This window comes from Polypterus senegalus, chromosome 9 (assembly GCF_016835505.1).
Source record: "Polypterus senegalus isolate Bchr_013 chromosome 9, ASM1683550v1, whole genome shotgun sequence".
Lineage (NCBI taxonomy): Eukaryota > Metazoa > Chordata > Cladistia > Polypteriformes > Polypteridae > Polypterus > Polypterus senegalus.
In genome coordinates this window covers 101878080-101893847 of record NC_053162.1, presented here as the reverse complement: position 1 = coordinate 101893847, position 15768 = coordinate 101878080, and the positions used below count along the sequence as shown (strand labels likewise).

At 39.0% G+C, this 15768-nt stretch overlaps 1 protein-coding gene across 1 annotated transcript in view; it reads left to right on the top strand.

The window, feature by feature from the left end:
* Positions 1-15768, top strand: part of LOC120535587 (BTG3 associated nuclear protein) — a 319241-nt gene that overhangs the window by 136655 nt on the left and 166818 nt on the right. The window contains exons 7-8 of the mRNA XM_039763527.1: positions 9303-9542; positions 13886-14053. Coding sequence (XP_039619461.1) covers positions 9303-9542; positions 13886-14053 — 408 coding nt within the window. The remainder of the gene's footprint in view (positions 1-9302; positions 9543-13885; positions 14054-15768) is intronic.

Below are 15768 nucleotides of genomic sequence, written 5' to 3'. Positions count from 1 at the left end.
TTACTTCTTTTTCTCAGTATGCATCATTTAAAATTTTGCAACATACTGTAAAAAGAATAATACACTCAATATGTATGAAAAGAGAAAAGAACCACAAGTTAGTCTAAAAAAAACACCAATCAGAATACAACTACATGGAAGACTAGGTGTGGATTCAATACTACTCTAAATCTGAATATCATCACAGTTAACATGGAAGTTAAAGATAAAGATATGCCTGTCAAGAAGATGCACACAGATAAATATAATAAACTGTGCTAAAAAAACACCCTGAATGAGATTGGTAAAATTACATATGCAGACTGGTCTAAATTTAGAATGGTCAAGGGTTGATCAGATATTTCATGATTTATGTTTTCTGGATTATATATGCTGCGGTGGGCTGGCGCCTTGCCCGGGGTTTGTTTCCTGCCTTGCCCCCTGTATTGGCTGAGATTGGCTCCAGCAGACCCCCATGAACCTGTAGTTAGGATATAGTAGGTTGGATAATGAATGGATGGATTATATACAGTATATAATATTAGTTTGGCTGTTTTTATATCTCCAGGGGCCTGGGTTCAGTCTGAGCTTGAGGGCTGTCAATGTGGGGTCTAACCATTCTCCATGTGTCATTATGGGTTTTCTCAGAATATATGTCTTTCCACCTGCATCCCAAAGACCTGCAGGTTAAGTTAATTTAGCAAAGCAAAATTGTGCAAAAGCTTTTCCATGAGAATTTTGCCAAGAGTACATTACTGCCTTACATTTGACATTGCCAGAGTAAGCTCCAAAAGCTTGCAACACTATAATTAAATTAGCATAAAAATTAATGAGTGACTAAATGAAGCACTTCACACCAGTTCTGGTATAAAGAAGTAAAATATCATTTACAGGCAGTCCCCAGGTTACATGCGAGATAGGGACTGTAAGTTTGTACTTAAGTTGAATTTGTATGTAAGTCGGAACAGGTACATAAATTTAATAAATGCTATTGTTGACCAACTGTAACCAAGTGCTCTGCCAATGAATGATCTCTCTCTGACCTTTTCATTATTTCTACTTTATTTTCAATGGTGATGGTTTTTCTCTTCTTTACTGTATCACCAGCACTTGCATCAGATTTGTGTTTCAGAGACATTGTTGAAGGGTGAAGACAAAAGATTAAAATGAGCTCTTCTGCACAGCACTGTACACGCTATCACAGCAGGAAGGCACCAGTTGTCAATTCGTCTGATGTACTGACAAGAGACAACTTCCTGCTATGTACGTAACAGTACAAGCTGGCTTGCTATTGAGAATGAATGGGAGCATCGACGGGTGATTCATCACCAGCCCACCTCACAGTCACCTCCACTACAGCATGCTGCCTGGAGCGCCCACCCATTGAGAATGAACACGGTGCGGCCAAAGGCAGGTAGTGAATTGCCCCCAATTCAATAGGCAGCCATCTGATGCACACTACAATGCTACCCCCCACCGCCCCATTCACCCTTAATGGCCTTCGTTTAGCCACAACCGGGTCACCACTTGCAGCATTACCACCACCCACCGAGAACGAACAGGCCAGCCTTGTGTGGCGGGTAGGCAGAGAAACCACTTGCCACCGGGAGCTGCCTGTGGGACACTACACTGCGCGAACAGCGAAATCGCCCCCCTCCAGCCTCCATCCAGCCACCGATTGCAGCATTACCAGCCGCCCACCGAGAACGAATGGGGCAGCCGTGTGTGATGGGTGGGCAGTGAAACCGCTTGCCGCTGGGAGCTGCCCGAGGGACACAACACTGCGCGAGCAGCAAAATCGATCCCTCCAGCCTCTGTCCAGCCACCTCTTGCAGCGTCCCCAGGCCAAAGATGACGGAGCGGCAGTTACTGAGGCACATGCGTCGCAGCTGCGGCCCCCGTTCGTAAGTCATAAGTCTATAACCTGGGGACTACCTGTATATTTTACTGTTTCCTTTTTGCATTATGTACCTAGTAATTAGTAGTGGGTTTAAGGTGTCTGTTAACATTTTTAAGTGAACCTGTGTATGCAATAAAGTTAGAACTAGTCATCCGATAATCCTTCAATTCAGAGTTCATCTTGTTTGAAATTTGTATAGTCTAGTTGTCTATACACTTTACAGATTTTTAAAAATTATTTAAAAATATAGTAGGTTCAACACTAAAATTACCTACAGTACATAAAAATTTAATGAGCAATTCCACTTGTCTTTCTCTTTCCTTATGGAATTAAGTTGCCTTATATATTTAGTTTACTCTCTCTTGTGTTTATGACAGAATTTGAAACAAATATCCCCTTTTCTATTCTTAGTTCAGCACCACTGTTCAGTTGTAGTTTCTCACAGTCTTCATTACCTGCAGCTTTTGGCAGCAACTGCCAAAAATACTCAAAGCCAACAGGAAAAATTTTATTGTGATCTAACACCATAAATGACAAAAGCATAGAGGTGTAATGTGAAGGAATTCCATTGAGTGTGTTTGGACTAAATAAACTAAATTCTTTATCTGGCTAATGTTTTTAAATCCTAAATTTACTTACTCTTATGTTGCAAATAAAGTACAAATATTAATAAGTTGTAATTTCAGAAAAATTGACTCTGCCTTTGACAGGATCCAATTTTCGTATTTAGGCAATTTTGCAATGAATTGAAACATATTTTTTTCATAACTTCACAGTTTATTTTTGTAACTGAAAACTGCCAGGTATTATATTGCATCAGCATATGTACATTATTTTATTCATTCTTCCCTCTGTCCTTCTATGCATCCATCTGTTTTTTTCCATCAAGTTTTTCCTAAGAGAAAGGGAAGAACAACAGTCTGTCACAGGGCTGACTCACTAAGTATGACTCAGCTTAGAGTTAGCAATCAACGTAGTCTAAACTAACTTTATCGTGTGGTAGAAAGCTAGACAATCTGAACATAAAACACATAAATGGAGAGAATGATCTAACTATACATGGATAGTAACTTGGGGTGAAAATGAAGATAATATATAGTGCTGGTTTCAAATATTCATTTATTTTGTCAAAATGCTTATTATGAAACAAGGCACGTATCTTCTTTTTTTTTCGACTGCTCCCTTTAAGGGTCACCACAGCAGATCATCTTTTTCCATATCTTCCTGTCCTCTGCATCTTACTCCCATTTACCTGCACATACTCTCTCACCACATCTATAAAACTCTGCTTAGGCCTTCCTCTTTTCATCTTACCTTGCAGCTCTGTTTTTAACATCCTTCTCCTCCTTCTCCTCGTCGGTCTAATGGCTGTCATACTTGGGGAGTAGCTGTTGCTGCAGCGGATTGGCTTCTTCTGATGGTGTCCGATATCACTCCTTTCAACGAGCGTATTGTGAGACTCAGATTACTCCCTGGGTGCCTTGTCTGTTGTCTCAGTGTATGCTCCAACCGTGGTGAGTGATGTCTCGGCAAGGGAGACATTTTATTTGCAGCTTCGCTCGGTGGTTGATGGGTGCCCACAAATTGACACTCCTCTGGTCATGAGTGACTTCAATGCAGCCATTGGCACTGACAGGGATGGCTATGAGCATTGTCTCGGTCCCCATGGGTCTGGTGACCATGGTGAAAGTGGCTCCATGTTCCTGGACTTTGCAAAAGGTCAGGGGCTGCAATTCGCTGGATCCTGGTTCCAGCACCCAGAACCGCATCATTGGACTTGGTACTCCAATACTGGTGGTGTGGTGAAGGAGATTGATCACATACTCGTGGGCAAACACTGGAGGCTCTTGCAAAACTGCAGGGTCTGCAGAAGTGCCCAGTTTGTGAATTCCGACCAGAGACTTGTTGTTGCTACTCTTAGGATCCAGCTTAGGTCCAGTAGTTTACCACCTACTAGGAAAATGAGCCTGGACTTGGCCAGACTCCAAGACCACGCTGTTTCTAATGAGTTTGCACGCAGTTTATGTGAGGAACTTGCAGATTTGGATATGACTGCCGATCCTAATGTGATGTGGGAGACCTTCCATGACAAGACCCTGAAGGTGGCTGAGGTTTGTGTTGGTGTTACCAGTGTTCCCAGAAGGAAGTGTTTTATCTCGTAGGGCACCCTGGATATCATCAAGAGAAGTTGCAATGCAAGGCTCAATTGCAACTCAGGTCTGTATCGGGAAATGAGAAGGACAGCTGCAAGGGCTCTGAGGGCAGATAAAGAGGCAATTGTTAGAAGAATTTGTGAGCAAGATTCAAATCTAAATCTGCTCCTTGGAGAGTCGCAGTCAGGAAAGCTGATGGAACAGTCCTTACGGATAACACTGCAGTTGTGACTCTCTGGGCTGGCTACTTTGAGCAGTTGTTCAAAGCTGATCCTCCAGCTTGGACATTGGATATCTCTAGGTTCATGGTTCTTGAGGCTGATTCTCCAATTAGCTGTGAACCACCCTGTCTCACTGAGATTGCACAGGTGGTGAACCAGCTGAGGGGGGGAAAGGCTGCAGGGATCTGTGGTATCCGGGGTGAACCTCTCCAGGCTGGTGGTAAGGCTGTCGTCCTGGCATTGCAAGCAATCTTTGCTTCCATTTGGGAGACTGGCATCATCCCAACTGACAGGAAAATGGGACTCGTCATCCCTTTCTAGACAGGGAAGGGTGATCTCCTGGATTGCAGCAACTACAGGGGGATAACTCTGCTCTTGGTGCCAGGTAAGGTCCTTGCTAGGGTCGTCCTCAATAGGATCCATGATCACTTGCTCACCTACCAGTGACCGGAAAAGTCTGATTTTACGCCTAAGAAGTCTACCATCGACTGCACCATGCAACTGAGGGTTCTCATGGAGAGCAAACATGAATATCAGCAGAGTTTATTTGCAGCCTTTGTAGATTTTTGCAAAGGGTTCACGGGATCCCCTCGAGGTTGCTGGATATCATGGCTGGCCTGTACACTGGTACTGTAAGTGCTGTGCAGAATGGAGGCAGTACCTCTGCGTTTTTTCCAGTTGATCCTGGGGTTCGTCAGGGCTGTGTTTTTGCTCCTACTCTGTTCAGTGCTTGTATGGACTGGGTGTTGGGCAAGGTCATGGGGTCCAGCAGCTGTGGGGCATCCATTGGTGAAGAAAGATTCACAGATCTTGACTTTGTTGATGATGATCTTTGCGGGGTCAATGGAGTCTCTGATAGGGAGCTTGAAAGACTGAGCGAGGAGTCTGAGTGTCTGGGCTTGCGAGTGTCCTGGATAAAAACCAAGATCCGGGCCTTTAATGACCACTTAGGCACAGCCATCAGCAGTGTGTCTGTTTGTGGAGAGAGTGTCGACCTTGTCGAGAGGTTTACTTACCTTGGCAGTGACATTCATGTCTCTGGTGACTCTTCCTATGAAGTCAGTAGACGGATTGGGAGAGCATGGGGGGTCATGAGGTCGCTGGAAAGGGGTGTGTGGCGCTCCCGATATCTATGCAAAAGGATGAAGGTCCAAGTCTTTAGAGTCCTGGTGCTTCCTGTCTTGCTATATGGTTGCGAGACATGGACGCTATCCAATGACCTGAGACGAAGACTGGACTCCTTTGGTACTGTGTCTCTACAGAAAATCCTTGGGTACAGTTGGTTTGACTTGTGTCGAATGAGCAGTTGCTCATGGAGTCCCGAATGAGGCACATTACCTGCATTGTGAGGGCGCGTCAGTTACAGCACTATGGCCATGTGGCACGTTTCCCCGAGGGTGATCAGGCTCGTACGATCCTCACTATTGGGGACCCGAGTGGCTGGATCAGGCCAAGGGGTTGCCCACGTAACACCTGGCTGCGGCAGATAGAAGGTAATTTCCGGAGAGTGGACTACATGTCTGGCTGAGGTGTTGCAAACCGGGATCTCGAGTTGTTTCATTGTGTAGTGGGTGCGGCAACGCAGTGTATCAGTGCATGCTCCCCAACTTGACTTGACTTCTCCTAATATACCCATTATCTCTCCTCTAGACATGTCCAAACCAACGTAGTCTTGCCTCTCTGACTTTGTCTTCTAACTGGCCGACCTGAGCTGACCCTCAAATGTGTGCATTTCTAATCCTATCCATCCTTGTCACATCCAATGCAAATCTTAACATCTTTAACTCTGCCACCTCCAGCTCTGTCTCTTGTTTTTTGGTCAATGCCACAGTCTCCAACCCATATAACATATCTAGTTTCACTACTGTCTTGTAGACCTTCCCTTTCACTCTTTCTGGTACCTGTCTGTCACAAATCTCTCCTGACACTGTTCTCCACCCACTCCACCCTGCCTGCACTCCCTTGTTCATCTGTCTTCCACACTCCCCATTACTCTGTACTGTTGATCCCAGGTATTTAAACTCATCCACCTTTGCCAACTCTACTCCTTGTATCATCACCATTCCTCTGTCCTCCCTCTCATTCACATACATGTATTCTCTCTTGTTCCTACTGACATTCATTTTTCTCCACTCTATAGAATATCTCCACCTCTCCAGGGTCTCCTTGATCTGCTTCCTACTCTTGCTACAGACATGTCTTTTGCAAACATCATAGTCCAAAGGGACTTATGTCTTATCTTGTCTGTCTATCCATCAATCACCATTGCAAATAAAAAAGGGCTCAGAGCTGATGTCTGATGTAATCTCATCTCTATCCTGAATGCATGCGTCACTCCTTCTGCACTGTTTTTGATATACAACTTCTTCCTACACACCACCATCCTATACTGCCTAACTATGCTTTCCACTGTCACCACTTTATAGTCTCCAATCCTCTTCAGACTGACCCTATTGCATAGAGTATAATTTACCCGTGTGCATCATCCCACACTCTTGTACGTCACCCTGTGTTCCTCCCTTTTCTTAAAATCTGTATTCACCACAGCCATGTCTATTTGTAAAATCCACTGTCATCTGACTTTCTTCAATCCTCTCCTTGACACCATACCTGCCCATCACCTCCTCATCCCCTCTGTTCCCTTCGCCTACATGTCTGTTGAAATCTATTCCAATCACCGCTCTCTCTCCCTTGCATATACTCTCCACCACTTCATCCAACTCACTTCAGGAATCTTCTTTCTCTTCCATTACACACCCAACTTGCGGGGCATATGTACTAACAACATTCATAATCACATCATTCAATTTCCAGCTTCATAATCTGTATTGTTCTCACCATTTTAATCTGGCAAAATTTTACACCAGATGCCCTTCCTTAGGTAACACTTCCCATTTATTCGGTCTTGGGACCAGCACGAAGAAAAACACTGGTTTGTGCATCCCCCGTGGCTTGGTTTTGGAACAATATTATGTTGAAACTGAAATTTTTTACGTTTAAGAAGCGTGACTATTTCTCATTATAAAGTCTCTTTATTAAATGAGGTGTTTTTTTCTCTTATTGATGTCCTGTCAGAAATGAAGTACCGCTTTACTCTGAAATATTACTTAGTTGACTTTTAAGTAGGTTTTGCCACACAGTCTTAGCATTTATACATTTAAATAAATGGATTGTGTAAACAATCTTATCTATTCTTATCTAGGCATTAATCTCCCTTTCTTAACCCTGAAATTTCATAGAAACATCTTTAGCTATCATTATTTGTTAATACAGAAGTGTAGCAGAAAAGTCATTTTTATATAATCATTATTCACAGATGTGCATACATTGAAGCATTTTGTTCTTGTACACCTTAAAGATTTTATTAAATTTTAACTTCTAACAAGGCTGTTAAACAGCCATGATTTATTAATTGCTCTGTCTACTCACAATTTTGTGTAAATTGTGGATACAGTCAAGTGCATCAGTTAGAAACATTGCAAAGATATGCTAAAAAAAAAAAAAGAAGCGGACACAGTCTTGAGCAAAGGCGAACTTCTGCTTGTGGCTGTTCTAAGTCTGTTTTTTTAATATGTGTTTGTCTCCTTGTCAAATAAGTCCAAACAGGATTGATTATAAAACTTAGCAGAGTAGTACTGGCAGTCATGTTGGTTAGTCACATAAAAGTATTTTGCATGTAGTAATTGCAGAATATAATCTATAAACCGAAGCAAAAATCTCTTTTTACTTGTGTATGTTTTAAGGTTTTAGGTTATAGGGGATTTCAGTTAGAATTTTATCTAGATTATTTTTTATAGTTCAGCATCTTAGTTCAGTCTAGACTTGTTTTTTCTGGAAACTTTCAGTGCATGGTGTTGCTAAATTATAACTAAAATACCATATCTTGTCTGAGGTCAAGAAACAAATTTCTAGCCAAATCTCTTCCACTCAGTTTTGCTCATGCTAAGCTGTCATTATCAACAAAACACACATTTTGTCTGTCAAAACAGGCTTTTATAATGATTTGCTATAAGTACAGAATATTTTAGTCATTTTAGCCTCTGGCAGATCCAGTAAATACAGTACAACAGGAGTAATTGTACATAAAATACTGTATAGTAGGAATATGGACCTTACAATATCTTTATTCTAAAAACCAATCATTAGTATTTGACCTGGTATTGCATAAGGTTTCAGATGTACTGCTAAATACTTGGTTAGCACAGTTAATGTTAATGTCTAAATCAAGGCCTGGGTACTGCTTGTCAGTTTAAATATTTTCCTGTGTCTGTGTGGACTATTCTTTTGGTACTTGGGTTTATCCCCCAGCATGTCAAAGATGTACTTTATATGTTAGGTTAATTGGTGATGGTGCAGTTATACCTTTAAGACCAAGCGTGAGAGTTTTGGTTAATGTCCCATGTGATTAATTGGCACTTAATATATATATATAATATAGACACAACCTCTGTAAATCAGAGTAACAGCATGTTAACACTTTGGATGGTAGGTGTAAGATGGAAGGGTTCAAAATAATGGCTTTTGCAGCGGTCCAAAATGAATATTGTCAGATGAGAAGGATGCTTCTGAGACCGAACTCTATAATACTCCAATGTGGGTACAGTAATGAACATCCATTCTGGTGGCTAGCAGGGTTTTCTAACAGTCATCTGGAAGAGGTGGGGCTTTTTGGGTTGAGGAAGAAGTGTGATCACGGGTCTTCTGGCTGCCATCCCTCTGAACTGCAGACAGGAAAAGAGAAGGTATTGGTAACAGTACTCCCACTCTGCTAGGGGTGGATTTTGAATAAACTGTTAATTTGATAACCTGTACAAATTCCACTTTAAATGCAGTGCAAGCCTGCCACCTTTGACCACATAAACATTCCAAAGTCAAGGTGCAGGAGGTAGTAGTATATTCGTATTTGAGCCACAGACATTTTAACTGTTTGGTTTATGGTGGTGTTTTTCTTTTTTACTTTCTTTTTCTTTTTTTTTCCCCACTCTGTAGTATTACTGACTTACTAGCAGACTCTTATTTTATTTTATTTTTTTATTTTTTGTGTTCTAGAGGACTATCCTAATGGTACATGGCTTGGCGATGAGAATAATCCTGAGATGAGAGTTCGATGCCCTGTTTCTGCAGCTGACATGCTTCATATAACCACAAACTGCCGAACAGCAGAGAAGATGGCTCTTACTCTTTTGGACTATCTGTTTCATCGAGAGATACAAGCTGTCTCAAATCTTTCTGGTCAGGGCAAGCACGGAAAAAAGCAGCTAGACCCCCTTATGATCTATGGGATCAGATGTAAGCAAATTTTTTTCCTTTTATCACATGTGTATTGATTTTGCTTTTTAGTATGTTACTTGTTGAATTTAAATTAATACTAAATAAATCTACACACAATTCAGTGAGTGGGACAATCATAAATATGCACTTATTAATAAGTTCTTAGATTCATTAATTTATATATTTGTCTGAGTTAAAGCTTAATATAGTATATACATACATACGTACATAAGAAGAGGACAAATCCCTCAAAAAAGGCAAATGATGAACTGAACAAGTTCTTAAGTTCCGTGCAGTTTTAATTGTAACAATCACAAGACCATGCACTTTTAAATTGATAAACTCAATGCTTTGATCATACTGGTCCATCATTTTGCAAATCACAGTATTATATAATACTCTATTTTTTATTTATTATTTTTGTATGCTCTGGAATCACGAGTCTAGATTTGAAGGTCCCTATAAGTCCAAGTCTTTAGTTTTTTGTAATATGTTAAGTAATATTCTGTTTTTCAGTTATAAACTTGATTATGTAGTGTCTAGTTTATGATTTAAAACATTACAAATATGTGGTAATGATCAATGACATAATAAGCTGATTGAACAAAAAATTAAATACCTGAAACAGAATATGTGTGGGAGGACTCAATCTTGGTTAAATGGAACCAAACTGAAAGGAGATTTTATGGAATATGTGACAGTTTAACTTTGAAATGATCAATTTCTGATAACTCCTCTTTGAAAATGGAAAAAGTCCATCATTGTTATCATTTCAGAACTCATAAAAAGCACTGGGGCCAAAGCACAACTTCTACAGTCTGGAAAATATTTGTTGCCAAAAAAACATTCAAAGTCAAGAGACTTATCTATGTAAGAAAATACAATAAATGCATTTAAATGTACACACATAACAGAGTTAATGTGAATAACCCAGTTGAGACAGAAACCTGGTTTGCACTTACACGGGCAAGTAACCTTGTGGAGTTCTCCTTTGGTAAAATACTCTGATGACATTAAACCACACAAAAAAGAATTAAACATCATCATTGGCCACCATGAATCCAAAAATGATCATGACATCTGTGATAATTTTCTTGCATTTTATAAATATGTTTATTTAGATTGACTGTTTGTGTTTTATGATTCTGTTACTGAATTGCATGCAGTGCACCCTTTTTTGCTTTGCTGTGTGATTGAGCTCTGTATAGGACCCAGTACGCATACTATTTGCCTTACACCCAGTGCCGCTGAAATAATAATAACACAGGTGTTTTTGCTTCTGTAAAATAACTATTGCTTTAGGTTACTCATTACTTTAATAAGTAATCAGACTACTTAAAGCGTGTTACTTTTAACATGTTAAGTATCAAAAATAGGGTAAGTGAGTTGGAGTTGTAAGTATCAAAAATAAGGTAAGTGAATTGGAGTTGTATGTAGCATAGCATAGTTATGATATTATAGCAATAACGGAAACCTGGCTAAATAACAAAGATGGGGATGAGTGTAACATAGAGGGATACACATTTTTAGGAAGGATAGACAGAACAGAAAAGGAGGTGGGGTTGCTGTTTATGCCAAACAGGGTTTAAATGTAAGTCATCTTCAGTTGGATGATGAGCCCCATCTTAGTGAGGACATGTGGCTTCGCCTGGAAAATATTAGGGAAAGAGGTCTTATTTTAGGAGTGTGTTATAGACCACCCAATTCAGACAGTAATTTCAATAAACATCTTTTTAGTAATATCAAAAAGGCAAGTTTACAGGGGGATATTATAGTCATGGGGGACTTTAATTATCCAAATATTAACTGGGATAACCTTGCAGATGGAGGAGCACAAGAGTAGGAGTTTTTAGAAGTAATCAGAGACTGTTTTTTAACACAGCTTGTTAAAGCACCAACACGGGTGAAGCCTGTCTGGATTTAGTATTCTGTAATAATCAGGATAGAATTGAGGGTGTAGAGGTGATTGAACCACTAGGGTCAAGTGACCATAATATAATACAATTCTCAGTATTTTGTAAGAGTACAGATGCAAAGACTAAAATTGTTAAGTTGAACTTTGGTAGGGCTAATTTTGAGCAGATGTGACAAAGTCTAAATAGGATAGACTGGGATAAGCTTTTAAATGTGGAGACAGTCGAGGAGCAGTGGAACAGGTTTAAAAATGTTTTACATATAATGCAGGACAGATACATACCTAAATTTGGAATTAATAGGAAACTAAAAAAACTCCACGATGGATTAATAAAGATTTAAAAAAGAAGTTGCAAAGGAAAAAACTGCTGTATAAGGCATATAAGACTAATGACTGCAAAGTGAATTGTAGCATATGAGAACATGAGGGCAACCATTAAGAAGGATATCAGAGAGGCTAAAAGACAGTTGGAGAGGAATATAGCAGATAAGGTGAAAGAAGACCCCAAGAGATTCTTTCAGTATTTTAGTAGTAAAAGAACAGTTAAGGAGGAGGTCAAGTTCATCAGGAATAGTAAAGGGGAATTAAAAGATACAGACAATGAAATAGCAGATGTCTTAAACTTACATTTTTCTGAGGTGTTTACAAGAGAGCAAGTGGATAACCTCCCAGAGGTAAACACGACTACTAAGGAGGTACTGAGGGATTTGGAAATTGTAGAGGGAGAAGTGCTGCTCAGATTAAATAAGATGAAATCAAACAAATCACCAGGCCCAGATAATATTTATCCTCATGTTCTTAAGGAGGCTAGTGAGTACATATATAAACCCTTGACACATATTTTTAGGAAGTCACTGAGCACTGGAGAGATTCCGAAGGACTGGAAAATGGCAAATATCATCCCATTATATAAAAAGGGTGAAAGGGCATATCCAAGCAACTATAGGCCAGTAAGCTTAAGATGCATGACAGGAAAATTAATGGAAGGAATTATTAAGGATAAGATTGAGCAACACATGGCAAGGATAGGAGTTATTCTGAACAGTCAGCATGGGTTCAGAAGAGGGAGGTCGTGTTTTACTAACATGTTGGAATTCTATGAGGTTGCAACAAAAGCATACGATCAAAGTGGAGCATATGATATTATTTATCTGGACTTTCAGAAAGCATTTGATAAGGTGTCACATGAGAGGTTGGGCATCAAGTTAAAAGAAGTGGGAGTTCAGGGTGATGTTTTTAGATGGGTGCAGAATTGGCTCAGACACAGGAAGCAGAAGGTGATGGTGCGAGGAACCTCATCAGAACTGGCCGATGTTAAGAGTGGTGTTCCACAGGGGTCAGTGCTAGGGCCGCTGCTATTTTTAATATATATAAATGATTTAGAGGTTTGAATACACAATGGGCGGTCAGAAAATCGAGAGTATACCTTATGAGAAGGATTTAGGAGTCATAGTGGACTCTAAGTTATCAACTTCCCAACAGTGTTCAGAAGCCATTTAGAAGGCTAACAGAATGTTAGGTTATATAGCACGATCTGTGGAGTAAAAGTCCAAGGAGGTTATGCTCAACCTTTATAATGCACTGGTGAGGCCTCATCTGCTCAGTGCTGGTATGGGGTTGTATTTCTGCATATTGACATTATCACATGTAAGAATTAATTGAATCTTCAAGGCATAAAAGTATAAGAAAATTCTCATCCATCACTCTGTACCATCACAGAGACATTTGGTTGTTCCCAGCTTAATTTTGCAGTAAGGCAACAACCCCACACACAATGGCAAGATCATCAGCAACTATATTCAGGAAAAAGAAGGACAAGGAGTTCTGCAACAGAGGTTGTCAAAGATTTTCTGGAGAGACAGACACAAGCAAGACAGCCAAAGTCTTCTGAAGAACTGAGGCAGGTTCTCCAAGATTCTTGAAACAAACAACCTTGCAATTTTCTTAAACAATTGCACAACAGTATTGGTCATACCTAATATTCATTTGATTTAGTGCTTTGCTGTTTCCTGCTTTTTATAGAAATTTTTTGTAGAAACATTTCAATTTAATATTTTTAAAGTATCTTTGCTTTATATAATTTTTGATGTGTGTGTCGAAGACCTTTGTACACTACTTTATAATCAGACAAGTATAGTTTAAAAAAATAAATAAGTCTTGAGAATATGAATGGAAATTAGTATAAAGTGTACACATGGTAGCATATACACAAAAAATATTATCATTCAAATATAATTTAAAAAAGAAAATTAAATATATGTGTATAACTTATATAATTTTCACATTTTGTTTATTTATTTTTGTGTAATGCAAAATTTGTTGCGTTTTGTTTCTGAAGAGTCAGGAGTGTCCTTTGCTTTTACAATTTTTAAACAGTTCCTGCAGCTAATTTTCTTTTTTTATTTGCTTATATGTCACATCATACTTTTTAATCTCTTACTTTCAGGTCACTTGTTTTATAAATTTGGTATCACAGAATCAGACTGGTATAGAATCAAACAGAGTATTGATTCCAAATGTCGGACTGCCTGGAGACGGAAACAGAGGGGACAGAGCCTGGCAGTCAAAAGTTTCTCCAGAAGAACGCCAGCTTCTTCATCATTCTGTACCACAGGTACATCTTGATTTCCCTTGGCCTTTAGCTATATTTAAAGATATTATATTTGACTAGAGTGGCATAATGGTGCAGTGACTACCAGTGCTTCATCATAGATTCATCATCTTGAGCAAGAATCTAGCACTTGGGCAGTGATTGTTTGTAATTTGCATATCCAGTGTATGCATCTCCAAAGACATAAAGTATATGTTAGTTGGCAATTCTGAAATCGATTTTGTGATTGAAAGTATGCAAATGAGTAGTCACTGTGATGGACTGGCACTCTGTGCCAGTATTGGTGCGAGAAGGCTCCCAGGCCCCCACTTCCCTGAATTGGATTATTTGAGTATTAGATAAACACTCAAGTAGTTTGTTTTTTTAATGAGTGAGGTGTTAGGCCTAACTTTGCTGTTAGGTTGAATATATTTGTACTTAACTAAAATGGATTTATAACAAACCTGTCACTCATTTAATTTTCCTCCCAGTTTAATCTTCCTTTAAGTATAGAATGTATAAAAGGTGCCCCTTCTTCTTCAGTATGATAATATTGGGTATATCTTAGATAGACTCAACTTGTATCTGTTACTTAACCATTTCAAGCTACTCCCAAAGTAAGTGCATAATTTACTTAAGAAAACAGATCTAGCTTCAGTGTCAGTAGCTGTCATTCAATGAATTTTATATTTCCTTTCCCAACTTCAGCAAACAAAATAATTCAATGAAACCTATTGATGCTATAAATGTGTACAAAGTGGAATTTCAAAACAGCAGATGTTTCTTAAACACACGTAACCTGTTTCTACACCATTTCTTGTACCAGCTATTCTTAACAGCAATTATGTACTTAAATGATGATGGATATATTTCACTGTATCTTTGCCAGCTCAGCTGTATTTGAAATAGTGAAGCATGAATATACTATGAAATTTCTTTCAGTGCATATTTTCGGCTCTGTTCTGTGACATGACAAAAACTGAATGGCATCCTGATGCAGTTTTTGTAAATTTTATGTTGTAAAAAGTTTATCTTGATTTATTAAATAATCAGTTTTATGAAAGTAATGCCCTGTTTGGAGTTGATGTGTTGATGTTATTTAACATCTCACATTTTTAAAATTTTGGGAGTAGAGTTTAAAGGTGCCTCTGTATTTTATTCCTTGAGTACAAGGAGGTTCTGGTTAAAATTATACCTAGGTTGGAAAGATAGTATATCAGAGGCATTATGTACTGTTTGTGTAAATGATGTACATAGTTTAAAAACCATGTCCAGAATCCAGTGTATTTAAGGTAGATTGCAATCCAAGTCGTGTTTTCAGTAGCACTTGCAACAGCCATTACACAAATGAATTAAGATGAGAAGAAATATTATGGCAAAAATTAAAGTAACCAATATTTACATCAAAAAAGCAATTAGATAATAACTGCAAATTGTGTATCATTATGAAAACGTTCTGACCATGGAATAAACCCATTCCTGTGAAACTGTGCTTTTCAGATTTACTGTACATGAAGTTAGAGAAATAGGCTTTTAGTGTTTCAGAATGGGGTCTGTAGATATTCTTGAACTTTAACACAATGATGCTTCAATGCTTCAGACTTTTGCTACTTAAACATGAATTGCAGAAGTAATATTTAGTTTCAGCTGAAATACACTTGTAAGATGTGGCACATTCTTGTTTATTGATAGTATGCCCTGTTTAAGGTTTCACTATGTTTTCAGTTTTGGCTTAAAGT